The 27,140-nt window shown below is 45.0% G+C and overlaps 1 protein-coding gene across 2 annotated transcripts in view; it reads right to left on the bottom strand.

The window, feature by feature from the left end:
- Positions 1-26,087, bottom strand: part of RCAN3 (RCAN family member 3) — a 32,653-nt gene extending 6,566 nt beyond the window's left edge. The window contains exons 1-2 of one of the 2 annotated variants that reach the window (XM_079777519.1): positions 25,820-26,087; positions 16,296-16,547 (exon numbers count right to left, since the gene is read on the bottom strand). In XM_079777519.1, coding sequence (XP_079633645.1) covers positions 16,296-16,490 — 195 coding nt within the window. In that variant the 5' untranslated portion in view covers positions 16,491-16,547; positions 25,820-26,087. Of the gene's footprint in view, positions 1-16,295; positions 16,551-25,819 lie in introns of both variants that reach the window. The other variant, XM_079777518.1, reaches the window with a different exon arrangement.
- Positions 26,088-27,140: the final 1,053 nt, after the last annotated feature.

A 27,140-nucleotide genomic window follows, 5' to 3' on the forward strand; every position in this document is an offset into this window, starting at 1 on the left:
GGTAAAAGGACCCTGTAATTAGTCCTAATGCCCCACAGCAATGAGTTTTTCATAGAAACAATAATACAAGTTCTCTTGCAAACTCAACAGCTACTTGGTAATCATATGCTTCTTCCCTTTTCCTTTCAAAACAAATTTTTTTTTTTTTTTTTTTTTACCATTCCAGAAATACACTGTGACTGAATGTAAGCAGCAGATGACAGCAATGGGTTATATGGGTCTCTCTCTTCTAAATTCCAATACCCGTGAACTGACTAAGATTTATTAAAAAATGAAGCCATGTACGAGTTGGTAAGTCAGCTTTTTAAGTTTTCTTAGTTCGTTCCCCCTCCTTCACATCCATGCTTCCCTTGGTATAGCATAAATACGGTTTATGAAAATGTGTGACTTCTAGTGTGAGGTGCTGCATAAAACACGGAAAATTAATGTGAAGGCAAAACTATGTGAGGAAAAAGACAGGAGCCCGTAGCTGGCAGCTCTGCCCTTCCTCGGCTGTCCCTGACCGCCTGGCGAAGGCACAGAAGAGGACATAACCCATAGACATGGGCTGAAGAGGACATAACCCATAGACATGGACTGAAGAGGCCATAACCCATAGACATGGGCTGAAGAGGACATAACCCATAGACATGGGCTGAAGAGGACATAACCCATAGACATGGGCTGAAGAGGACATAACCCAGAGACATGAGCTGAAGACGACATAATCCATAGACATGGGCTGAAGAGGACATAACCCATAGACATGGACTGAAGAGGCCATAACCCATAGACATGGGCTGAAGAGGACATAACCCATAGACATGGGCTGAAGAGGACATAACCCACAGACATGGGCTGAAGAGGACATAACCCATAGACATGGGCTGAAGAGGACATAACCCATAGACATGGGCTGAAGAGGACATAACCCACAGACATGGGCTGAAGAGGACATAACCCATAGACATGGGCTGAAGAGGACATAACCCATAGACATGGGCTGAAGAGGACATAACCCATAGACATGGACTGAAGAGGACATAACCCATAGACATGGGCTGAAGAGGACATAACCCATAGACATGGGCTGAAGAGGACATAACCCGCAGACATGGGCTGAAGAGGCCATAACCCATAGACATGGACTGAAGAGGACATAACCCATAGACATGGACTGAAGAGGACATAACCCATAGACATGGGCTGAAGAGGACATAACCCATAGACATGGGCTGAAGAGGACATAACCCATAGACATGGACTGAAGAGGACATAACCCACAGACATGGACTGAAGAGGACATAACCCATAGACATGGGCTGAAGAGGACATAACCCATAGACATGGACTGAAGAGGACATAACCCATAGACATGGACTGAAGAGGACATAATCCATAAACATGGACTGAAGAGGACATAACCCACAGACATGGGCTGAAGAGGACATAACCCATAGACATGGACTGAAGAGGACATAACCCATAGACATGGGCTGAAGATTACTGTGACAAAGAAGTCGGGACAAGCATAATTCAGTTCAGAAACCAATGATCTTTCTCCCTAGAATTATTTTAGAAATAAATAATTCACATTTATAAGTTTCTGAATTCTCTAATGATGAAAAATTAATACTGTCCTGGAAAAGGGTGATGGTTGCACATTTACTTCTGATAAGATAATGGACATCCCGTAAAATCTAAACCACTGGCCACTCTGCTTTCTTAGGGGTCACTCAGTATAATTCAGCCTAAAAACCAACCTCTGAGGCTTTTCCTGTTACATAAAGTAAGTTTTCCGCAAAATATAGACCAGAAGCTGCTAGCCTCCACAGGCGGAAGTCACCTGTATAATGAATCAGCAGTAAAAATGACTACAAATAACTTGCAGCTAAAATATGCAAGGACAACATGTAACCCACAACTTTCTTGGGGGTTCAAGAAGAGCCCCCTGTAGCTGGGCAAGGGGCTCATTGAACTCGTGGAAGGAGGAGAGTGGAAAAGGCTTACAGGACGGCCGGCTACAAGGAGTAATGGACAAGGATGGCAGCTAAGGGACCTTTCTGGAACAACTCTCTGTTCCCCACCTCAAGGCAGAGAAGGAGAGGTTTAATACTTTCACTGAGGAACAAATTATGGAAACAATTTTGCTGTACTTCTTCGCCTTGGACTAAAAAAGCCTGGGGCCCCCACCACTCCTGCCCGTTAAGAGGCACAATTTCATTGTGGAGAAGAAGCCATGTAGCAGTGAAATGACCGCTGGCCTCCTCAGGCAAGAGGTTTTCACACCCTCGGTCTCTCTGTGGATCTGAGAGAGAAAATTCCGGCCGGTCCCTCGGTCCCTCGGCGCCAGAGGCAGACTCCGCTTCTGCCGGGGACAGGCACAGCTGGAGGTCCTCCTCGCATCACTGCTGACTAAACAGCCAAAGGGACAGATTTCCTGGCCAGAAAGAAGCACATACTCATAGGCATGAATTACAAAACGTGACTTTGATCATCTGAGCACTTGTAAAAGTTCTAGAACTAAGCCCAGACGTGCCAGAGGGGAGCAGAGCACACACAAATTTCAAATCCTTCTATAACCTTTGGCCTATAGCATTTATATTGCCTTCAACACCATAAAGAAGCATAAAAATGAAAAGGAGACATATGTACTACTATTTGTAATACTTTAAACAATAAAATAAAATAAAATGTAAATAAATAAAAATTGAAAAAAAAAGAATTAAAAATAATAAAATACTGCCTATTCAATATTGATTTTTTGTGTTTTTTTTTTTAAATTTAATTTTATTGTTTAAAGTATTACAAATAGTAGTACACATATCTCCTTTTTTTCCCCATTGACATTCTCCCAGCCTCCCCTACCCCCTGGCACATGCTGATTTTTTTCTGTTTTAATAGTTACCATGTTTATAAGTATACTAGTGGCCTGGTGCATGGATTCGTGAACATTAAAAGAAAATTACTTAGAAGGAATACTTTAATATCACTATTCACCCTTTCTCTATAATAGAAGTGTCAGAGAGGAAAGAAAATTAGTAAAATGTATATGAAAATGTATAAATTGATTAATAAACAAGATATAACAACAAAGATGATATAACAACAAAGATGATATAAAAACAACAAAAACATGATGTAAAAACATTGATAAAAACAATGATTGATAAATTGATTAAACTTATTCTAATATCTCCCTGTGTACCACATTAAGAGTAAAAACCCTTTCAGAGTGCTTGACTAATTTCCCTTGTGATGAAGTATTTACAACTTTAACTTTAATGTCACACGCTCTTCGAACTCAAGAGAAAGCAACATATAACCGACTATGTCTGAAAACGAGTTCAGGTAGGAATCTTCCTTTTTGTCTAGAGTTTGTCCTTGTGATTTATTAATAGTCATCGCAAGTACTGGCATCGCAGGAAACTGTCTTCAAATTAATTTAAATGGGAGGCCAGTGTCAGGCAGGGACAATAAATTCTTAGAATCAGAACAACCTCTCCTTTCACAGAACCTGTTCATATTTCAGCTTCGATTATTATGCGCAAACTTTTGATAATAAACCTCGTACCCTTACAAAGACCCCATTTACTATTAAGATTTCTCAGTAGCATGATGATTGCACCTACTTTCAATTTTAATTTATGACATGGCATTCCCGAAGAAGTAATACTATTAAGAAATTCGATGGGAAAATTTTCCTTTTCGGCATCATCTGTTGAATCGATGGAATCATCACTCAAATAAGTGTGAAAATCTCCATCGAGTATATCCAAAATTTCTTCATTTAATTTATGAACGTGCTCATTTTTTGGACAAAGAATCACACATTTAGACATATTTTTAATATTATCTATAGATATACTATATCCAAAGGTAGCTTCAATAATAGACCATTACAAATCATCTCACAGGGGATTTCAATAATATCCATTCCTAAATGAAAACTGCTATCAAATTTGCCTTCTCCAAGTTTTACTAGCCATTCACTATAAGCAGAATCCTCTGATCTCATATTTGTTTTAAGAGACTACTGTCTGAAACATCCCCAAACACTACAGTACTTTAAACTCATTTGTACTATGGCTGATCGCATAGCAGCTGGTCTTCAGATACACTCTGTTGATGACACTGGCTTCTTTCAGCTTCAGAATGTCAACAAAAACAACAAAATTCACTATCGACAATGACAGATCGAAATACATGCATGTGATTGGTGCCAGCGAGAGCTTTACATGTATCGCATGCGCAAGTCAATGTTTATTTTTAGATTGCTAGTGCGCATCACATGTACCGGCCGGTTGGTTGGACAGACGGTCAGTCATTTAGCCTTTTATATATATATAGATAGATACTCTGCCTTATTGGAACATAAATTCTTAAAGGACTATCATCCCCTCCCCACCCAGACCTGAAATATTCCCTATACCATCTACAAGCAGGTGGTCAAACCAATGATAAATCATTTTTTAAAATATATTTTATTGATTTTTTACAGAGAGGAAGGGAGAGGGATAGAGAGTCAGAAACATAGATGAGAGAGAAACAGCTGCCCCCTGCACAACCTCTACTGGGGATGTGCCCGCAACCAAGGTACATGCCCTTGACTGGAATCGAACCTGGGACCCTTCAGTCCACAGGCCGACGCTCTATCCACCGAGCCAAACCAGTCAGGGCGATAAATCATTTTTGACAGGAACAAACTACAGATTGGTATGAGGGTGGGGATGAAAATATTCCTAATTGAAGTATTGGTTACATGAGCAGATACCGTCAAAATGCACCAAATTGCATACTTAAGATGCGTACATTTCATTGTAAGTGAGTTTTGCCAAATTACTTTTTAAAAAAGTATAAGGGAAAACAAGAGAAGGTATGGGGTGAGGTGGCCACCCTGGCTGCAAAGAGGGAGCAGCCGGGCCTCAGCACTGCTGTGCAGCCTGTGGAGGGAGGCCAGAGCCCCACACGTGGCAGCCACGGACCCGGCTGGGAGCACGGGAAGGTGGCTTTGATCAGCTGCTATTGTCCATCTTCAGTGAGGACAAACACACTGCTAGTAGTAACTGCTATAGGATAACAATTGCTCGTAGTCATTCTGGTTACAAAAATGTCTCCCCTTCCCCTCTGACTGCTTGCAGAGCAGACGTGTGCACAATGCAGAAGTCATTTTCAAGCAGTTTGGTGGCCAGCTGCCAGCCTCAAAACACCTCGCCAGCCCAGCCTGCCACTTAAGGGGGGAATGAGCTCTGCAACCGCAGCTACCACCCGATTACATTAACAGCTGATCAGGCAGCAGACAGGGTGGCTACCAGCAGAGTCCCTACAGAGCTAGTCTCTCTGTCCCCGTCTCTGTCGCTCCCCCTCCCTCCCTCCCTCTCAGATACAAAGGAACTGCGCTCAGTCAATGACACTCAAGCCCTGCAGCCCACCTGCAGCCCACGGGTCAGCAAGAACGCCGGCCATGCGGTATTCTGGGGCTATCACTGGGAGAGCACCATCTTCCAACCATGACCGTGAGGACTAATGAGATGCCAGATCGAGACAGTCCCCCACCAAAGCAAGGCTCCCCCCGCCACCCGCTCCCTTTTAGCTTAAAGGTTTTGGTTGTTTACTGAAAAGAGCAGAGAAGATAGATGACAAAGCCCCTGGAGGAAAGTGCAGGGGGAACAGAACTGGGGAGAGAGCAAACAAGAGAATTGTGCCTCTTGCTCAAGGTGCCCTCTCGCTGAGCTGGTTGGTGGGCATCTCGAAGAGGCAGTCAGATTCCAGGTGGGCAAAATTCCCTCATCCCGACTCAAGATGGCCCACCAAACACAGGCGTGCAAACTCATCCAGGCACTTGGACTCAAACATACAGGTTTTTTTTATTTATTTTTTATTGATTTTTTACAGAGAGGAAGGGAGAGGGATAGAGAGTTAGAAACATCGATGAGAGAGAATCATCGACCAGCTGCCCCCTGCACACCCCCTACCAGGGATGTGCCCGCAGCCAATGTACATGCCCTTGACCGGAATCGAACCTGGGACCTTTCAGTCCGCAGACCGACGCTCTATCCATTGAGCCAAACCGGTTTCGGCCCAAACATACAGGTTTTAAAAAACATATATTTTTATTGGTTTCAAAGAGAAAGGGACAGGGAGAGAGAGATAGAAACATCAATGAGAAAGAATCATTGATTGGCTGCCTCCTGCACGCACCCTACTGGGGATTGAGCCTGTAACCTTGACCAGAATCGAACTTGGGGCTCTTGAATTCACAGGCCGACACTATCCACTGAACCAAACTGGCTAGGGCTCAAACATACAGGTTTGATCTCAGGTGAGAAAAAACACACATGTGGTTTCTTCCTCTGAAAACCATGTACAGGAAAAGGAAACAGTTTCAGTTCCCAGCACTCAGATTTCCATTGTCAAAGTCAGTACCATCTATCCATGCCGGCTGCCCAGAGGTCTAGGTGTCCCCTCTCCAGGATGACTACCTGAATCTTCACTTTCTCCTTCTTGTTCTCCTTGTCCATGAGTAGGGAAGATTAGGGAAGTCCCTCTTCCCTAATCCTGAACTTCATGTTCAGCCTCAGGATGGTGCGTGCCAGCCGGTAGATGCCCCATGGCCCAGACAATGTGGCCAATGTGGTGGTCCTTCACACTGATGAACATGCTGAACCCTCCTCCACACCTGAGAGAGGATGTGAGAGGACACCACCCGTTCTCGAGAACGGGAAGCTCTCTGCTCTTTGGCCATTAGCATGGACAAAACACTCCTTTCTGCATCCAGTAACAGAACGTTCACGTCTTCGTTCTGAAACCACCAAGGAAAGACCTCAGGAGCAAACCACAACCTGGACAGGTCACTTCAGGAAGGTCTTATGGCTTCTACCAGCCACTTCTCAAGTCACAGAACTCTGGAGCTAGGCTGTGTGAGTCTGACTCCTGGCTCTACTATATAGCGGCGTGACCTTGGGCAAGCTGTACCTACAGTTTCTTGACCTGCTGATGCGGGTAGTAAAAGTACCCAGTTCATTGGGTTACTGTCGAGGACAGAAAGAGTGAATGCTTAAAGCTCTTAGAACAGTAAGTTGGGAGTGCTAACACTATTACGAACAGATATAGGGTAGAGCTGCGGCAAGCGTCCACTTGCTATTTGTGGTAACAAAAATAGGCGCTCTTCTGCATGGCGTGGCCTCCCCAGGCAGGAGGTGGGCGCACAGGGATGACGCCACATGAACTAGACAGCAGGTACTATGGGGGCTGCCGCAGAAAGTTAGAATGTGCCCTTCCTGGTCGTCCGTTAGTAATTCGGAGGCATCCCACTGCCGGAGCAGTCAGGTGGGAGACATGCCCTCCCGGGAGACTCGCACCCAGTGGGTGATACTGTGCACCCCAGATTAATGAGATCAGGGTCTATCTTCCCAGGACTCTTCAGAACTTGACCTATGAACCCTGGCCCTTGAAAGCTTCTCTGTTATGACACTGTGACACTCTCTATGAACTTGGGACTTGAATTGAGGGAGAAGATAGCAGGGATTTTTTGGTAGTAGTTATATTCAAATTCTACACATTGAAAGAATATAGTTTTCACTTCAGTGGCTTTTAAACTTATTAATTTTGCTTTTTTTTGTTTGTTTGCTATTTAGTATTATTATTTTTTAATTTTTAAATTGATTTTAGAGAGAGAGGAAAGGAGAGGGAGAGGAACAACGATGTGAGAAACATCAATTGGTTGCCTCCCATATGCACCCCGACTAGGGATTAAATTCGAAACGTGTACCCTGACCAGGAATTGAACCAGTGACCTTTTGGTGCATGGAACAACACTCAACCAACTGAGCGACACCGGCCAGGGCTTGTTTGCTATTTATTAAAATCAACTGTTTGCTGGTTGAGCGTCACCCTATGAACCAGGAGGTCACGGTTTGATTCCCAGTCAGGGCTCATGCCCGGGTTGTGGGCTTGATCCCCAGTGTGGGGTGTGCAAGCAGCAGCCAATCAATGACTCTCTCATCATTGATATTCCTATCTCTCTCTCCCTCTCCCTTCCTCTCTGAAATAAAAATATATTTAAAAAAATAAATAAAATCAACTGTTTGATGAGGGCATTGAAAATGCTTTGCTCTTCATGCATTCATGGTGCCAAGCTGGCAAAGGAGAATGATAAGCCACCTAAGGCAAATGGAAATGGTTGATAGGAAGTTTTTAATTAAAGCGCACAGGAAAATGTGGAGCAGCAAGACAGAATTCTCCACTGAGGTCAGGTATGCACAAAGGTCAAAACATGCTTGCTTCTTGGTCTTGCCCATGTGCTCAGTGATTGGCAGTAACCTGAAGATTCCATTTCTTTAGTCTCTATGCAGATCTGTCTTGTTGGATTCTTTCTCACTGTTCATCCACTCACTCATTCATGCAGGTCCGGCACTATCCCAGGCGCCGAGAAACAAATGCGGATTGTGTGATGCATTCCAGGGTAGAAGTTTGTCTTCTTTCTGGTAGTGGTTCCTTCATGAACATTAGAGGATGAAGGTGATTTTTTAAGTTAGGGACCCACCTTTTCAAAGACATGTAGATTTGAGTGAATGCCAGAAACAACCCTGGAAAGGAACTTAAATGTATTATTATTACTATTTTTAAATTCTTGTGTGCTTTTATGTTTTTGGTTAACCCTCACCCGAGTATATTTTTCCATTGACTTTTAGAGGAGTGGAAGGAATGGGGAGACAGAGAAACATCAATGTGAGAGAGACCCATTGATTGGTTTGTCTCCTGCACACGCCCTGACCAGGGCCTGGATCGAGTGTGCAACTGAGGTGTGTGCCCATGACTGGAATTGAACCTGGGACCCTTCAGTTCACGGGATGACACTCTATCCACTGAGCCAAACCGGTTAGGGCTAAATATACTATTTGTTCTTTTAAGAAGAATAAGGCATAATTCCTCTTCCTGAGCATTCAGTCCCCAAGCCTTTACTGGTAGGTGAGGCCAAGTAAGGGAGGTGTGTCCATGCTGATGGGAAGTGGAGAGCTGCAGTGGCCCGGAGCAGTCCATGCTGGGTAAGGAAGAGGTTATCTGGCCTGGGGTGCTGGAGCACAGGCGGGGTAAGGAGGGTGTCCACATGCTAGATCATACGGTAGTTCTTTGCTTAAATTCTTTTTAAAAAATATTTTAAACATGTTTTTATTGATTTTAGGGGAGGGGGTGGGGGAAGGGAGGAAGGAAGGGAGGGAGAGGAAGAGAAAGAGAGAGAAACGTCAATGAGAGAATCATTGATCGGTTGCCTCTTGTACTCAACCTGGCCGGGGATCAAACCCCCAATCTGGGTATGTGCCCTGACTGGGAATTGAACCAGCAACCTTTTGGAGCACAGGACGATGCTTAACCAACTGAGCCAACCAGACAGGGTGATGCTTACATTTTTTAAGAAACTGCCACACTGTTCCCCACAGCAGCCACACCATTTTACATTCCCACCAGCAATGCACAAGGGTTCCGATTTCTCCACATCCTTGTCAACACTTTTCTGTTTTTATCATAGCCATCCTAATGGGTGTGAAGTGGTATCTCATTGTGATTCTGACTTGTATTTCCCTAATTATTAGTGATGTTGAACATATTTTCATGTACTTATTGGTGATTTATGTATCTTCTTTGGAGAAATGTCTATTTAAGTCCTTTGCCCATTATTCAGTTGGGTTATTTTGTTGTTGTTGAGTTTTAGGAGCTCTTTCATATACTCTGGATATTAATCCCTTATCAGACATATGATTTGAAAGTATTTTCTCTCATTTTGTAGGTTGCCTTTTCACTCTGTTAATAGTCACCTCTGATGCACACATTTTTATTTTTATACGAGAGGACTGGTGCACGAAAATTCATGCACTCGGGGAGGGGGGGTGTCCCTCAGCCCAGACTGCACCCTTTCGCAGTCTGGGACCCCAAGAGGTCCTAAGCACTGTCTCGGAGGCGGGAGAGGCTCCTGCCACCACTGCTGCGCTCGCCAGCCGTGAGCCTGGCTTCTGGCTGAATGGCACTCCCCTGTGGGAGCGCACTGACCACCAGGGGGCAGCTCCTGCCTTGAGCATCTGCCCCCTGGTGGTCAGTGCGTGTCATAGCAACTGGTGGTTCCACTATTCAGTCGATTTGCATATTAGGGTTTTATTATATAGGATTTTTAGAGAGGGAGAGGGATAGAGAGATAGAAACATTGATTAGAGAAAAACATCATCAGCCAGCTGACTCCTACATGCATCCCAGTGGGGTCTGAGCCTGACACCTGGGCATGTGCCCTGATTGGGAATCAAACCAGTGACCTCTTGGTTCATGGGTCGACACTCAACCCCTGAGCCACACCAGCCAGGTGTGATGCACACATTTTTAAAAAATTTATCCTTATTGTTGAAAGTATTACAGATGATGATGCACACATTTTTTATTGTGATGGAGTCCTATTTATTTTTTCTATTGTTGCCTGAGCTTTTGGTGTCATATCCAAGAAATTATGCCAAATTCAATGTCAAAAAGCTCTTCCCCTATGCTTCTTCTAAGAATTTTACCTCTTACATTTAGGTCTTTGATCCGTTTTGAATTAATTTTTGTATATAGTACAAGGTAAGGGTCCAACTTTATTCTTGCATGTAGATATCTAGTTTTCCCAGCACCACTTGTTGAAAAGATTGCTCTTTTCCTATTGAATGGTCTTGGCAATATCATTAAAAAGCATTTGTCCATATAAGGCAAGGGTTCATTTATTGGGACTCTAGTCTATTCTATTGGTCAATTTATCTGTCTTTTTTTCTTTTTTTTATCCTCACCCGAGAATATTTTTTCCATTGATTTTCAGAGAGAAAAAAGGGGGGAGGGAGAGAGAGAGAAACATCGATATGATTGGTTGCCTCCTACATGCACCCTGACCAGGGCCAGGGATCGAACCTGCAACCCAGGGACGTGCCCTTGACCAGAATGTAACCCAAAACCCTTTGGTGGGCAGGCCAATGCTCTAACCACTGAGCCATGCAGTCCAGGGCAATGTGTTGCATAACGCCAGTACCTTACTGGCTTATTTTTTATTTTTTGTTAAGATATAATTGACATATAAGTACCATCCTGTTTTGATCTCTGTAGCTTTGCACTAAGTTCTGAAATCAGGACGTGTGAGCCCTTCAACTTTGTTCTTTTTCAAGATTGTTTTGGCTAGTTGGGGGTCTCTTGAGATTCCATATGAATTTTAGGGTGAGTTATTCTATTTCTGTAAGAAATGTCATTGGAATTTTGATAAGAATTACACTGAACTTGTAGATTGCTTTTGGTGGTACTGATAGCTGAACAATATTAAATCTTCCAGCTCATGGACATAGTATGGTTTTCCATTTATTTATAGCCAGAATAGCACTACAAATACAATTAAACAAGTATTTACTGAAATCTTATTACACTCGAGGCACTATTAAAAATACAGTTCACTAAACAGAAACATTCTTCCTCTAAATCCCTTTTTCAATTCCCAAATTTAAAACACATAACTTTCTCAAAGAAGGATTTACTTCTTCTGGATTGAAGGTTGTGTCAGAAAACACGCAATTGATTTAGTCTAAAAACCAGAGAATCAGTGTATTCAGTTAACTTCCAAAGACCATTTATTTTTCTTAAATAACACTCTCCTTTAAATGGAAGGTGAAGAACCAAATGCTTGATAGAAAGATTTATACTGTACATACACCCCAACCATCATCATTAGAAAACAACTCAGAAATATAGCCAGAGGAAAAAAAATATTTTAGAATATAATAGAAGTAATCCTGTTATTTGCAGATTTTTAATATTTCCTACAACTTTTGTAATATACTATGTTATTACAGTTCTGGTAATCTATAATAATAAAAGCTTAATATGCAAATCGACCGAACGGCCGAACAGCGGAATGACCGTCCGGATGATGCCGCGGCTGCAAGGGCCGAGAGGCAGCCACCAGGGCTGCGAAGGCCTACTCTTGCATGAATTTCATGCATCGGGCCTCTAGTATTATTATACTTAAAATCCTTTTTTTCTTGAAATATTAATGTTTATTGCATGTAACATTTAAAATTGGTTTTCTTGAGATATTAAGGGGTGTATTGCATGTAACATTATATTTAAGATCATCTTTCTTGAAATATTCAAAATAAAATATAAGTAAGTGAGTGACAGGAGATACATATCCTATCTAATAATAGAGTAATATGCAAATTAACTGTCCCTCCACGACAAAATGGCGGCCCCCATAGCCACAAGAAGGCGGCGCCCAGTGCCCTCAGCTCCACGGCTGGCGTGTCCGGCCTGTCCGCAGAAGCAGCGAGGCTGGATCTGCCTCCGGAGGGTTTTTTGATCCGTCTCCAGACACGGCAGTCAGAGCCCAGACAGCAGGGCATGGAGGCTTTCAAGGCAGCGGGGAAGCCCCAGGCGCGGCAAACAGAGCCCGGACAGCAGGGCATGGAGGCTTCCAAGGCAGCGGGGAAGCCCCAGGTCCGGCAAACAGAGCCCGGACAGCAGGGCATGGAGGCTTCTGTGGCAGCAGGGAAGCCCCAGGCCCTGCAAACAGAGCCCGGACAGCAGGGCTTGGCGGCTTCCTTAGCGTGGCAGCGGGGAAGCCCCAGACACGGCAGTCAGAGCCTGGACAGCAGGGCTTGGAGGCTTCCTTAGCGTGGCAGCGGGGAAGCCCCAGGCCCTGCAAACAGAGCCCGGACAGCAGGGCATGGAGGCTTCTGTGGCAGCAGGGAAGCCCCAGGCCCTGCAAACAGAGCCCGGACAGCAGGGCTTGGCGGCTTCCTTAGCGTGGCAGCGGGGAAGCCCCAGACACGGCAGTCAGAGCCTGGACAGCAGGGCATGGAGGCTTCCAAGGCAGCGGGGAAGCCCCAGGCCCGGCAAACAGAGCCCGGACAGCAGGGCATGGAGGCTTCCTTAGTGTGTCCGTGTCCTCAAAGCCCCCAGGCCTGGCAGACAGAGCACACTGCAGGGCATTGGGGCTTCCTTAGCATGGCGCATGGCGGAGGCAGGCAGAGAGCGGAAAGCAGGGCATGGGGGCTTCATCCCCATGGCTGCAGCAAAACCTCCAGGCCCGCAGAGAGCAGAGAACCACGGGGAGTGGGCCTAAGCCATCAGTAGGACATCCCCTGAGAGCTCCTGGATTGTAGAGGGAGCAGGCTGGGCTGAGGGACCCCCGTGCACGAATTTCGTGCACCGGGTCTCTAGTCCTATATAATAAAAGGCCAATATGCAAATTGACCGAATGGCAGAACGACCAGTTGCTATGACACGCACTGACCACCAGGGGGCAAACACTCAATGCAGGAGCTGCCCCTTGGTGGTCAGTGAGCTCCCACAGGGAGAGCACCGCTCAGCCAGAAGCCGGGCTCATGGCTGGTGAGTGCAGTGGCAGTGCTAAGGACCCCCGAGGGGTCCCGGACTGAGAGAGGGCACAGGCCAGGCTGAGGGACCCCACTGGTGTACAATCAGGGCCGGGGAGGGTCGCGGGAGGTTGGCCAGCCGGGGAGGGACCGTGGGAGGGCTCCAGGGCATGCCTGGCCCGTCTCACTCAGTCCCGATTGGCTGGACCCCAGCAGCAAGCTAACCTACTGGTTGGAGCATCTACTCTCTGGTGGTCAGTGCATGTCATAGCGACTTGTCGACTGTCTGCCCCCTGGTGGTCAGTGCACGTCATAGCGAGCAGTTGAGTGGCCTTAGCATATCATTAGCATATTATACTTTGATTGAATGGCTGACCGGACAACCAGACACTTAGCATATTAGGCTTTTATTATATATGATTATATAGGATTTACTATGACTAAGAAGTGTATATTACCAGAAATCCACTGAACTGCTACTAGAATTTCTGCTGATACGATTTCCAATAAACATTTAGGTTAGATACAGGGAAGGGCAAAATAGGTTTATAGTTTTGAGTATATAAAACACAAGAGTTTATTCTTGTGTTATTATTTATTAATTATTGTTTTATTTATTTGTATTATAATTGTAAACCTATTTTTGCCCACCCCTATATAGTTTTTTGTTTTTTTTTAATGAAAAACCAGTAAGAATTCACTGCTTTGGCAAGTTAAAAAATTTTATAGACTACAGTTAAAAAAAAATTGAAACTGATAATATAGTAAAGTTTCTGGAATGAATTCTTATGAATAAATATATATATGTATTTACAAAGAGTTTATTTGACCCCAAATTCAAAATTGCCCAAGTAGCAAAATCTAAAGTGCTCCAGATGAATATATTTTTAAGATAAACTAGTAGCATATGTGCTTCTCACAACAAATAAATAAGGTTAATGTAATTATATGAAAATTTAGAGCTCTTAGGAAGTATGAGAAAATTAGGATCAGATTATTTCTAAATGTCTATATTATGACTGGATATGGCAAAGAAAAGTGCATTTGTAAATGAAAACAAACCCAAAAGGTAAAAAATTGGTGTCTGTATTCCGCTCCCTTGTTCCACTTTTGGGTCTTGAGCATCTCCAGGCAGGTTTACTGTTCCAGCATCCTCTCGGCTCCCCGGCTCCCCGCTGCAGGCTCTCCTTCCTCCACTCTGCCACACATGCTGCCAGGGGATCTTCCTAAAGTGTAACTCTGATCATCACTGCTTTGCTCAGAAGGTTCTTTACCACAGAAGGGCCAGCTCCTGAGCTTTGCAGGATGCCCCATACTCACTTTCCTCCCCAATTTCTCTTTTTTAAAGAAAATAAATTTTCACCTGGCCAGTGTGGCTCAGTGGTTGAGCATCAACCCATGAACCACGAGGTCATGGTTCGCTTCCCCGTCAGGGCACATGTGGGCTCAATCCCCAATATGGGGTGTGCAGGAGGGAGCCGATCAATGATTATCTCTCATCACTGATGTTTCTATCTCTCTTCCTTCTCTCTTCCTCTCTGAAATCAATAAACTATATATTTAAAATAAATAAATAAATTTTCTTTTTAAAAATTTTTATTGATTAATTTTAGAGAGAGAGAAGAGTTGATTTGTTCCACTTATTGATGCATTCATTGGTTGATTCTTGTATGTGCTCTGAACATGGATCAAACCTGCAACCTTGGCGTATCGGGACAATGCTCTAACCAACTGAGCTATCCAGCCAGAGCCCTGGCCAGACTTCTCTTGCCTTTGGCTACATCTCACCTATGCACTAGCCACACGGAACTGCTTACTACTCACTGAAGTGGTTGGTCCACACTCTTCGTGAATCAGCTCTTTCGCTCATTTTCGTCCCTCTGGTCAGAATTCCTTTTCCTTTCCTCACTAACTTCCTACCCAACTCTCACAGCTCTACCCCAATGTATTCTCCCCAGAAGAACTTTTATTCCAACTGGTTGTAATCCTCTCACCAATGTACTTTCAAGTGTCTCTAAAGGCACTGGTATTCCATATTACATCAAACGACTTCTCTCCACTGTAGGACTGTAAACTGTCTCAGGCAGAAGCGGTTTAAGCTCCTGCTCTGTGCCCTGAAGCGACTGGCACGGTGCTATACCCAGTGGAGGCACTCAGTATGTACTGAGTCAAACTACATGGAGTTCTGCTCCAAGAAAGCCACTGGGAGGAAAGTACTTAGAGTCACAGACACAAACTGAGAGGTCTGCTGAGAGCACTGCGAGAGAGAGTCTCAAAACAGGCAAAATTTGTAGCAATGGGAGAAATATTTTACTTTGGCAGGACTAAGACTACAGGCTTTTGTGAGGTCATGACAGAAAAATAAACACACAAAACCTCTCTCTTTCCAGGTAAATAATAAATGAACTAAAGGAGAGCAACCTTTAAAAAATTACCATTTTGCCCAAGTCAAACTGTAGAAAGTAAAACAAGAAGTATTAACAATTCTATTACAATGAAATAACAAATAGTCCTAATTATTTAATTAGCTCCAGAAAAGGACTTTTGTGAATTTACTCCCAATTAATAAGAAGCCACACTAAAAATCAGTAGCATTTTCTTAACTACAGGCTCCAAAAGTAAGTGAATGAATGAATGCACTTAATAAGACCTGATTCACTATAAACCAGTGGTTCCCAAAATATTTGTGGGGAAGAAAATATTTCCTCTCTGTTGCAGACTGACACTTATAAAATTACTATAAATAAAATGAAAAGAAAAAGAAAAAAGAAAAAAAATACTATAAAAACGCTGCTGCGAATGTGTAAAGATTGATGCATCTGTTCCGTACGTGTCATGGACCAATCACAGACTCTGCAAACGGGCAGCCATCTGCTCTGTTCCCACCAACCCACATACATTCAACACACTGCCAGTGCAGGGAAAGGCAGGACGCGTGCCTACCTTCTGCTCTTGCACCTCAAACACTGCTTCATGGACACTGCAGGCGAAGAGAGAGGTGGGCAGATCACTCAGGTCCATCATCTCTTCCAAGTCATCTTCATTTTCACCAAAAACCATCTCTTCTTCCTCCTCTTGGTCACTGGTACAGAGACCTGACTGGCTATCATTCCAAGATTTCATAGTGTCCCTCAGCATTTTCCCCTAAAAGCAGGTCTTCTCTGTTGTTAAAGTTCTAAGATGTCTACCAGGCATCTACTGTCAGAAAAAGAAAACAACAGAGGTAAGATTTTGAGCAAACAATGTTCCAATCAATTCTCAAGACAGCAATTCATCAAGGGAAACAATTTTATTCACTAAAGATAAATCAGCATTTAAATCAGCTCATTACAGTCTTCACAAATGAATTCTATAGACACTAACTTGATTTGCTTAGCATATTTTATGTAATATAGTTCACTGGCAATGATATAATACCAAAAAAAAAAAAAAAAGAAAAGAAAAAACGGCAAAAAGTTTTCTAGTGAAATTGAGGGGGAAAAAGATAACAGAAAATGAGATAACATCAATATGTATGCTAGTTTGCAAGCCGCAGGAAGGAAAATGTGAACCAGAACTGCCTTCACATATTTGTTGTGGGTTTTAGGTCTACAACATGGAAACTGCACAGCAGAATAAAACCCACACTGATTCACTCACCATCTGCAGCCTGAAATGTGGTCAGCGAGGAGCTGATGTTACCTCTGTTAACCAATTTGGTGTTTTTGGATATACTCTCAAAGAATCAAGTCACAGAACTGCAAGTTCTATACAAAGTCAGTCCTTGTTAATATTAGAAATATTCACAGTAGGTAACATCTGTCATAGACAACAATCAAAACGATGTCCTTTTCTGAACATTTAAAAAATCAAGAATTTTAAACCCAAAGCATGGAGCTCCCCGAGTCCCTTTGCTAAACAGTGGAAGAGAGCCTGTCCTGTTTATGTGCATGTCCCTCTGCTCCAATGAACTGCACCCCACACCCACCAAGCAGAGTGCCTTAACTATAACACATCTGAAGATGCTGAAACAGAATTCAAGAAATATCAAGCACAGGAAAGTTAAGTGATCATGATTACTACTACCTCAATAACACTCAATTTATTTTCCTTCTTATTTCAAAGAACGTAAGGCCGCAAATATATGGCTTATATAGAGCACACTACAGGATGTTAATCCTAATATATAAAGAGCCAGGGGCCGTCACGACCGAAACAACCAACAGATGACCAAACACAGGCTGCGTGGGGCGACAAGGCTGGCAGGGGGGCAGTTGGGGGCGACCAGGCTGGCAAGAGGGGCAGTTGGGGACGACCTGGCCAGCAGGGGGGGGCAATAAGGGGAGACCAGGGCAGTGGGGGGGGAGGCTGTTAGGGGCAACCAGGCTGGCAGGGGAGGGCAGTTGGGGGCGACCAGGTTGGCAGGGGGGGCAGTAAGGGGCGATCAGGATGGCGGGGGGGGGGCAGTTAGGGGCAACCAGGCCAGCAGAGGGGGCAGTTGGGGGCGACCAGGACGACGGGGGAGGGCAATAAGGGGCGACCAGGTTGGTGGGGGGGGCAGTTGGGGGTGATCAGGCAAGCAGGCAGGTGAGCAGTTAGGAGCCAGCGGTCCTGGATTGTGAGAGGGATCCTGGATTGGAGAGGGTGCAGGCTGGGCTGAGGGGACGACCACCCCCACCCCGTGCATGAATTGCATGCACCGGGCCTCTAGTTATAGGATTAAAAGTGGTTTTGTTGTTATTCTACAACATCAATCAGAAAAAACTAATTTTTAAAAGTAAAATCTTTACTTTCTTGAATAAACATTTTCTGAATGTCTACTGTGTGCAGGGATTACTAGGGACAGTAGGTAAATAAGACCTGGTTCCTATCCTCAAGGGGCTCTCGCAAAGCAAGAATGTCTTGTCAACAACACCGACCACTCCTGAAGGATCGTGTTCCTTTAACCTTTTGCACTCGGATGTCAAGTGTGACTCTACTCGGTTAGCATCAGTAGCAGCTCTTTTTATACTCTTTGAATGTATCAATAATTTGAAATATAAAAAAATCCAAATAAATAAGTTTGTATGAAAAGAAACTCCAGTTTTTTATTCTACTGCCGCGCTTTGTAAAATCTGGGATATTTAAAAAATTAAATCCCGAGTAGAATAAAGGAATCGAGAAAAAAGCAAGCGAGTGCAAAGGGTTAACTGGTTCCTATACTTTCGATTTCTCTTTCTCCATCTGTCCCTTTTCCTCAGCAAATACACCTGTTCAAGATTCCCGTCCCCACCCAGCCTGCTTTAAAGGAAACCCTTTCAGAGTTTATCTTCCCGTCCGTCAGTTTACCTCAGTCTTTCCTTCTGATTTCCTAACAACTTCCTGGAAAGAGTAAGTCTTTGCTGTGTTCACTTCCTCAACTCCAGCCACCCCTGACTTCAGTGTGGCTGGATTTCTGCCAGACCTTTTGGCTGAAACCGCCCCCACCGTGGGCAGCAATGGTTTCCTCAGAGTTGGAACCTAACTTCAGGCCTCAGCCCACCTCTGCAGCATGAGACCCTGCCGCCCACCCAGGCACTCTGACACCTCCCTGGGCCCTGCCCTCTGGGTCCCCGTCCTTCCTGCCTCTCCTTCCTCCCAGCTGCCTTGATCACTGGCTCCTTCCTCCACTCACCCTTTACAACTTCGCTCTCTGAGGTTTCCTCCCCATCCTCCTCCTTTTCTTCCTCTACCAGCGTTGTCTGAGCCATACCCAAGCATTTCACCACCTCACCACCAGAGCTTCTCAACTTTGTTTCTTGCCTCCTTTGTTTCATTCTTAAGCCAGGAAGGATGTCACCAAAGTTGAGGAGGAAGCAAGGCAGAATCTTGGGCAATGAAAGGGATGGGGAGTTTGGAAAAAGTACACGACCCCACGAGACTGTGATCTGCCCCTGGGTGTGGCCTGCCTAAGCACACCGCTCTGTGTGATTTATACATCCAGACTCAACCTCCCTCCCCTGAGTTCTAGAGACTTCTATTTTTAGCTTTCTATTGAATAATTCTACTTGGGTAGCCTACAGGTACTACAATTGTTTTAAATGTATTCATTTAATTAGATTACTGTGCTGGAAATCTCCAATCTGGAAAGGAACCTGATGAGGGGGAAATGGTATCTAATGGTGGTTTTTCATTGTAATCTTTTCTTCAAGACTACGTTGTCAGGTGGAGTTCCTAGCTCTCATAGCACTTGGTTTATTTTTCTGTTATGTACTTATCTTATGACTATTTGTTTACAACTCACCCCTAGCTACCAGACCATGACTGCCTTTGAGTCCCCAGTCCCTGGCACAGCTTCCAGCTTCCATAGATGCTGAATAAGGATTGCTGAATGAAAGCAGATAGCACTGTGTTTACACCACAGATAGGGCAGCACAGACAAAGGAAAACATAATTCTGCGTGAGATCAGAGACAGCTTCCCATAGGAGGTTATGGTGAGACTGAAGGGATGAACACCATTTCAGCAGGGAAAGAATGGGAGTGCCTTCCAAGCAAAGCCGTTCAAGGGCAAACAAAGGTCAGTGTGCGCAGACATCAAGTAATCTTGTGTGGCCAGAGTGTACCTGCTTGGTGGAGATGGCATGAGACAAAGTTAGAAAGGTAGGTAGGAGCCAGGAACTGGTGAAAACAAGGCTAGAGAGTTTTGACGTTAAGATCCCGTCAGTATCAGCATGCCACTGAAGGTGTTTACGCAGGGAGATGATACAACCAACCCAATTCAACTTTCAGTATCAGTAAAGGTAGACCGTCTTTGTATCTTAGTTCTTAGAGGCACTAATGTTTTGAATCTCCCCCTACCTCCAACGTATTAAAAAGAGGTGAGAAAAATACTGTGCCCATTTTTTTTAGAAGTTGGAGAGTTGGGGAGCTCTGAATGGCTAGATTTTGAAATCTGAGAAAGTCAAGTTATTTCTGATAAGATTTTTTGTTTGTTTCAAAGTCCTTCCTCTAACCCCTTAAAAAAAAAATCAGAGCACAGGAAACAATGCTTCACCTGATTAAAAAAAATTTTTTCTTAGAATGTTACACCTTCATTTCCTGTTTTCTACCTGTGTTTTTGGGTAACTTTTTTGGAGGGACTATAATTTCAAACAGAAAAGTTTTAGGAATAGTACAAGGGCCCTAGCAGGTTTGGCTCAGTGGATAGAGTGTCAGCCTGCAGACTGAAGGGTCCCGCGTTTGATTCCGGTCTAGGGCACATGCTCAGGTTGCGGGCTCGATCCCCAGTGTGCGGTGTGCAACAGGCAACCGATCAATGATTCTCTCTCATCATTGATGTTTTTATCTCTCGCTCCCTTCCTCTCTGAAATCAATAAAAATATATTTAAAAAAAATAATAGTACAAGGAATTCCTGTATACTCTTTACCCAGAGTTACCATTACTTATATTTCTGCCTATTTTAAAAATCAGTCTCTATTTTTATATATATACTTCCCCCTGAATCATTGAGAGTAAGATGTGTGCCCCCCCTTATTCCCCATTACTTCAATGTGTAAGAATATAATTTTCTAACTTAACCCACACTACAATGGTCAAAACTAGAAAATTTAACATTGATATAATACTATTATCTAAATCAGAGTCTATATTCAAATCTTCTCAGTTATCCCAATGTCCTTTTCTCTTCAATATTTTTAGATTGTTAAATTATTTGACTTTTGTTCTGAGATAGCTCAATAATCTTTATAGTATTATCATATTTTCTTCACTTACACATTACTGCATATTGATACAGTTTAAAAGGATGGATTGATGAAATACGACAGTAGCTGTACACAAGTTTGAAGTCTTTAAGTCTATCCCATCAGACTAGTATCAGGCTCCATAGTCAGACTTTTCTAGATTTAAACTCTGGCTCCCCTACATTTGCTTTGCTTCCCTTTTGGTTTCCTCGACTATAAAATCCTATCCTATATGATAAAAGTATAGTATGCAAATTGTCCCCTCGACCAGGAGTTCGTCTGGGAGTTCGACCAGGGGGCGGGGCCAGCTGGGGAAGGGAGGGAGTACCCGGCCGGCAGCCAGAAGCCGCTAGGGACCCTACTAGTGCACAAATTTTGTGCACTGGGCCTCTAATCCTATCCAAGAAAAGAGTAATATGCAAATTGACTGTCACACCAAGACACAAAATGGCCACCCCCATGTGGTCAAAGATGGCTGCCCCCATGTGGACACAAGATGGCCACCACAAGATGGCCTGCAGGGTAGGACAGTTGGGGGGGACCCAGGCCTGCAGGGGAGGGCAGTTGGGGGGGACCAGGCCAGCAGGAGAGGGCAGTTGGGGGGACCAGGCCTGCAGGGGAGGGCAGTTGGGAGCCAGCAGTCCTGAATTGTGAGAGGGATGTCCGACCGCCCGTTTAGGCCCGATCTCAGTGGGATCGGGCCTAAATGGGCGGTCAGACATCCCTCTAGGGGTCCCAGATTGGAGAGGGTGCAGGCTGGGCTGAGGGACACCCCCTCTCCAGTGCATGAATTTCGTGCACCGGGCCTCTAGTGGGAATAATAATAGTCCTTGGCTATTAAAAGACTTAAATAAAAGAATATATGCTAAATACTCAGAATAATGCTTTGCATCTATAGTTAATGCTAAATAGTGACTTTTATATAGGCACAATTTATGTCAATGCATTGTTGGGTGGAAAGGAACACAGGTGTACTTGATATTAAAAGAATAAAATGAGAAAAATACATACTCAAATGATCTAATTCCAAGCAACAAAATGGCTACAAAAGTAAACTAACACTTTGTATAATTTTAAGAAAACTGTTCAAGCACAGACCTATCAATAAAACCAGATCTGGATCAACCACTGGCAGTAGTAATATGGCTCCAGTATGAAAACGTTTAAAGATTTAAAGTCAGAGAATTGGCTGAAAAAGGCCTCCCAAAATCTCATGTTGTAATTCAATACATACAGTATTAGAGACATTACCAGTCAGACGATGGTTCCCTTGCTAAAGGCAAACCAAGGGATTTTCTTAGCTATAGCTTAAGTCAACATTGTCAACCATTTCATCATTTCTGACATTATAAATGCAGTTAGATTTCATTTATTTATTTTTAAAATAAGTTTTTATTTATTTTAGAGAGAGGGATAGAGAAATAGAAACATGGATGAGAAACATCAATTGGCTGCCTCCCATACATCCCTTACCGGGGACTGAGCCTGTAACCTGGGCATGTGCTCGACTGTGAATCAAACAGCGACCTCCTGGTTCATGGGTCAATGCTCAACCACTGAGCCACCCTGGCCGGGCTGTTAGATTGTAATAGAAAGAGATATGATCAAAGCCAGCCAAGAGACCTGACAATCCTAGTACACATGGAAAAAAAAAACACATTTTATAAGGTAACTCAGCTGGTACTTTAAAAGTAGCTTGGTTTTATTAAGGCAAAGAAAAAAAAATTACAAAAGGATACCGGTTCTATGCTGTTATTACTGGAGTTGTTGCTAACTCTGCCCCAACACCAACTCTGACAAGACTCAGCTGTCCCTCAGTTTACTAACCCAGGAGACTACTGACTGGCTCAACAGGAGGGGAGGAGCTTCTGCAAGCAAAGTGCAGCACCATCTCCGGTGCAACTGCAGCTGAGGCTGGCTTCCGGCAAACTGTTCCTTCATGGAAACATCAAATGAGTGGAAAACTCCAAGTAGCATGACCATCTGCTCCGCTGCAACAAGCCTTGCGACAAAAGTAATCCATCAAGGCAAAATGTCAAGCACATGGATTTGGCTTTGCATTTTAAGTTCTGACCAGAAAAGATAAATTCCTCCTCCTCCAGGATTAAAAAACACATTTCCTTTTTTAAAAAACATGGAACGCGTCACGAATTTGTGTGTCATCTTTGCACAGGGGCCATGCTAATCTTCTCTGTATCGTTCCAGTTTTAGGATGTGTGCTGCCGAAGCGAGCACCAAATTTCCTTTTGAAAAGAATACGCTTCTCAACGAAGTGAACATGAAACTACTTCAGTCAGGCGAGGTGCACGTACGATTTCTGACGTGTTCAGAATGCTACTGATCAACTCTGGAAGCGAGCAAGTACTCCATCTCCAGCTCTACAGTGCCCTGCTAAGGCACCTTTGGAAAAGTCACTGGGCTTTTTGCTTTCTGTTTGTCCTCTCACCTACAGCATAAGGAAAAGATTCACAGGGGCTGCTGAACTACTAAATTCCTTTTTAAAATGCCTGAAATATAAATTTAGACTAAATTTCCTTTAAAGAAATGCCTTCAGGACTGTCAATGTGGGGGTTCTGAATGGCTATCATACAAGCCTGTATTTTCTGTTCTGTTCTCATTCACCATTTATAGGAAGAATTTTATTTTTTAAAATTCATTTGTATTTTTTTATTTTTTAATATATTTTTATTGATTTCAGAGAGGGAGAGGGATAGGAACATCAATGATGAGAATCATTGATTGGCTGCCTCCTGTATGCCCCCTACTGGGGATCGAGCCAGCAACCCGGGTATGTGCCCTTGACCGGAATCAAAACTGGGACCCTTCAGTCCTCAGGCCAATGCTCTAACCACTGAGCCAAACCAGCTAGGGCTATTGGTAGAATTTTACTACATTTTTATAGCTGTGGTGAAAAGAAAATTGGTGCAACTGTAGAGTAAAATAGGTGAAAAGTCAATTTTTTGTATTTTGTATATTTCAATAACCTATGCCCTCTTTTCATAGATAATGTAGAATTGGTCCTATTATAATCATTGAGATTCAGTGCCTCATGAGGAATAGTATTTGTTAGTTTGAGAGAGAAAACAGAAACAACACAAATCAACTGTCAGAACATATGGAAGTAATAGATTTTAAAGAATAATTGAAGTAGAGATATAAAAGACATACTATTTGTTCTGCTGTATATATAATTCATTTTCCCTCACTATAACTTCTACATTCTAAGAGAAAAATGGAGATCCATTATCTGACCTTCAATTTCTGTGTTTTTTTTTTTTGGGGGGGGGTTAAATAATAAGTGATATTGAACTTTAGAGCTTCCATTATTTCACAGGCTTAATGGACTTCCAAATCATACTATTTTTCATGATGTTTGGCTTAAGTCTTTCAACCAAAAAATCCTCCAGCACCGTGCAAAATTTGTTCTCATTTGTAACCCTTAACATCCACAAGTCTAAAAGCTTTACAAATATTATCATTCAACTAGAGGCCCGTTGCACGAAAACTCATGCAAGAGTAGGCCTTCCTTCCCCCAGCTGCCGGCACCAGCTTCCCTCCGGCACCCGGGACCCAGGCTTCCCTGCTCTGGCCGCTGGCAGGCACCTTGGACCCGGGCTGGCTTCCCTCTGGCCCCGGCTTTGTCAGGAAGGACGTCTGGAATGATGTCCAGTCTAATTAGCATATTACCCTTTTATTATTAGAGATAGTGGGAAAACTCTTGTTTTCACTAAAAGCATTGAAATCTCTCCCCAAGCTAAGACAGAAAAGGTTTGCCAACCCAGTAAAATGTAAAAAAAAAAAAAAGGGGGGCGGGGAGGACTATTAGTTTTCAGGCCTTTCATTGTCTTCCTGCTCCCCATGATAAAATCCCCACCAAAAAGGACAGATTGGCATGATGCACAAACATCTTTATCCTCAGTCTCAATATTGTGTCTTTATAATTTAATACACAGAACCAGAGCTAATGAAATAACCTTAAAGTGATATCATCAAAAATCATATATCATCACAGCTACAAATATGTCAGTTGCTTCGCTTACCAAATGCAGATTTCTGGGGAAAGTTACAATGGATGTAGTGTGCCTAGGACAGGTGATTTTTCTGTAGGAGGGAGCGGATAGTTTTGGCTTTGAGTACCTCACTGAAACGTCACTTTCACCCTCGCCTGCATCTGAAACAAGGATGTGAACAGCTCCCTGCACAGGCTCCTAATCCCTGAAGGGGAGGATCAGGCTTTGCACGAAAGCCGGAAAGAAGCAACCTGAAAACAGAGCACCGCCGCTCCATCGGTCCAGGCAGCAGATGGAAGCCGACAGACAAGTTTCAAGAAGTTAGGGAACAAGTAGTGCATCGCGGGGGAGGAGGAGCGAGAGAGAAACAGGGGGTTCCAACTTCTGGCCTCTCGGTTTCACCGACGGCACCCTCCCTGCCTTCAGGAGCAGGCTGGGCCTGTCAGCTTTTCAAAAGTCACACAGTCGTCGGGGGGAGCACTGTGGGTGGCGAGGAGAGGACCATTTCCTTAGTTTTGTTTCCCAAGACACCGCCCCGGAGCCGCCGGGGGAGACGCTGGGCACGAGAGGGGCGAGGACGCCGCAGGATCTCTAGGGTCTGGGGCACCAGAGCGCCCACTCCTCCCGGGCATTCGCGCACCATCCGTTCTCTTTCACCGTTTCTGTTGTTGTTTTGGTCTAACTTGGCGCACCCCGAGCTCCACGCCCGACCCGGTGCGGGCCGAATACCTGTCGGAGAGGCGTGGGGCCCGCCACACCCGGCCCAGGGGACTCACCTGCGCCCTCGGCGGCTCCGCTGCAGGCAGGCGGGCAGCCGGGGGAGGCCGGGCGGGGCTGCGTGGGAGCCGGACGCCAGCAGGAGCCGGACCCGGCGAGACGCCCCGGGCGGTAGCCGAGGCAGAGTCGCGGCGGGCAGTCTCGCCGCCACACCCTCGTCGCCGGCGGGAGAGACCGCCTCGGCCGGGGGACCGGCGTCGCGAAGGCCCAGCCGAGCTGCTGGCGTCGCGCGCGCCCAGCCCCGCGCGCTCCCGCCCCGCCCCGCCCCGCCGTGCCCGCCCCCTCCTCCTCCTCCCCCGGCGGAGCCGCCCGGCGCAGGCGCCCGAGGTCGGCGGCCCGAGGGTGCGCGGGGCCCGGGCGCGGGCAGGAAGCGGCCCCGCCCTGGCGCGCGGCCGTGGGGCGGGGCGGGGTCTGGGCGCGCGCGCACTGGGCCGGCGCCGCCGGTTTGCTGGTTCCGGGCGGTCGTGGGGGTTCGGGCTGTCACGCTGGGGCGGGGGCGCGAGGGGCCCATGACCACAGGACCCGGGGCGACCTCCCACCGAGGCCAGAAGTCGTTGATCTCCTCCTCCTGCTGCTTAGTCCACACGTCGGTCCCGAGAGCAGAGGGAATATTATGAGCATTTACTGAGGGCCCATTACTAGGTACCGTGCGCCGCCTGCTTGGCAAAGCGCTTGACCTCGGTTAACCTCACGGTAAGCAGCGAACCGTGTCTTATCCTCGTTTTATAGATGCGGAGGGCTCCCCTGTGCTAACTGCCTGGCGAGAGAGGCTGCTAGGAGGTAGCTGAGCTCTAGGTAGCACTTGGGTGTGCAACCGCTCATCCCCGGCTCTTAACCACGTGGGGTACTGCCGCCCCCTCCTGCCCCTCCACCGCTCCCCTCTGCACCCTGTGAACAATATTAATAACGCTTAGACTTTTAGATCTTTTCCCCCCACTTCTTTACAAAACACTTTCCATGCAGAGTCGTGCTTGATTCTCCCAGAAGCCCTGGGAGACAGTGGAGCATAATTACGCTTCTTTTACAAATGGAGCAAGAGCCTTAGCTGTTCAATGCGTTGTCCAAAGTTACAGTGTGGTAGGACTGGGGCTTCCTTTGATAGATGTCATTATTATTAACTTATTTTTTAACATGTTTTTATTGATTTCAGAGAGGAAGGGAGAGGGAGAGAGTGATAGAAACATCAATGGTGAGAGACATTGATTGGCTGCCTCCTGCATGCCCCCACTGGGAGTTGAGCCTGCAACCCAGGCATGTGCTCTGAACCATGCCGTCCTGTTTCATAGGTCGAGGCTCAACCACTGAGCCACACCAGCTGGG

This window comes from Cnephaeus nilssonii (assembly GCF_951640355.1).
Source record: "Cnephaeus nilssonii genome assembly, chromosome: 7".
Classification (NCBI taxonomy): domain Eukaryota; kingdom Metazoa; phylum Chordata; class Mammalia; order Chiroptera; family Vespertilionidae; genus Cnephaeus; species Cnephaeus nilssonii.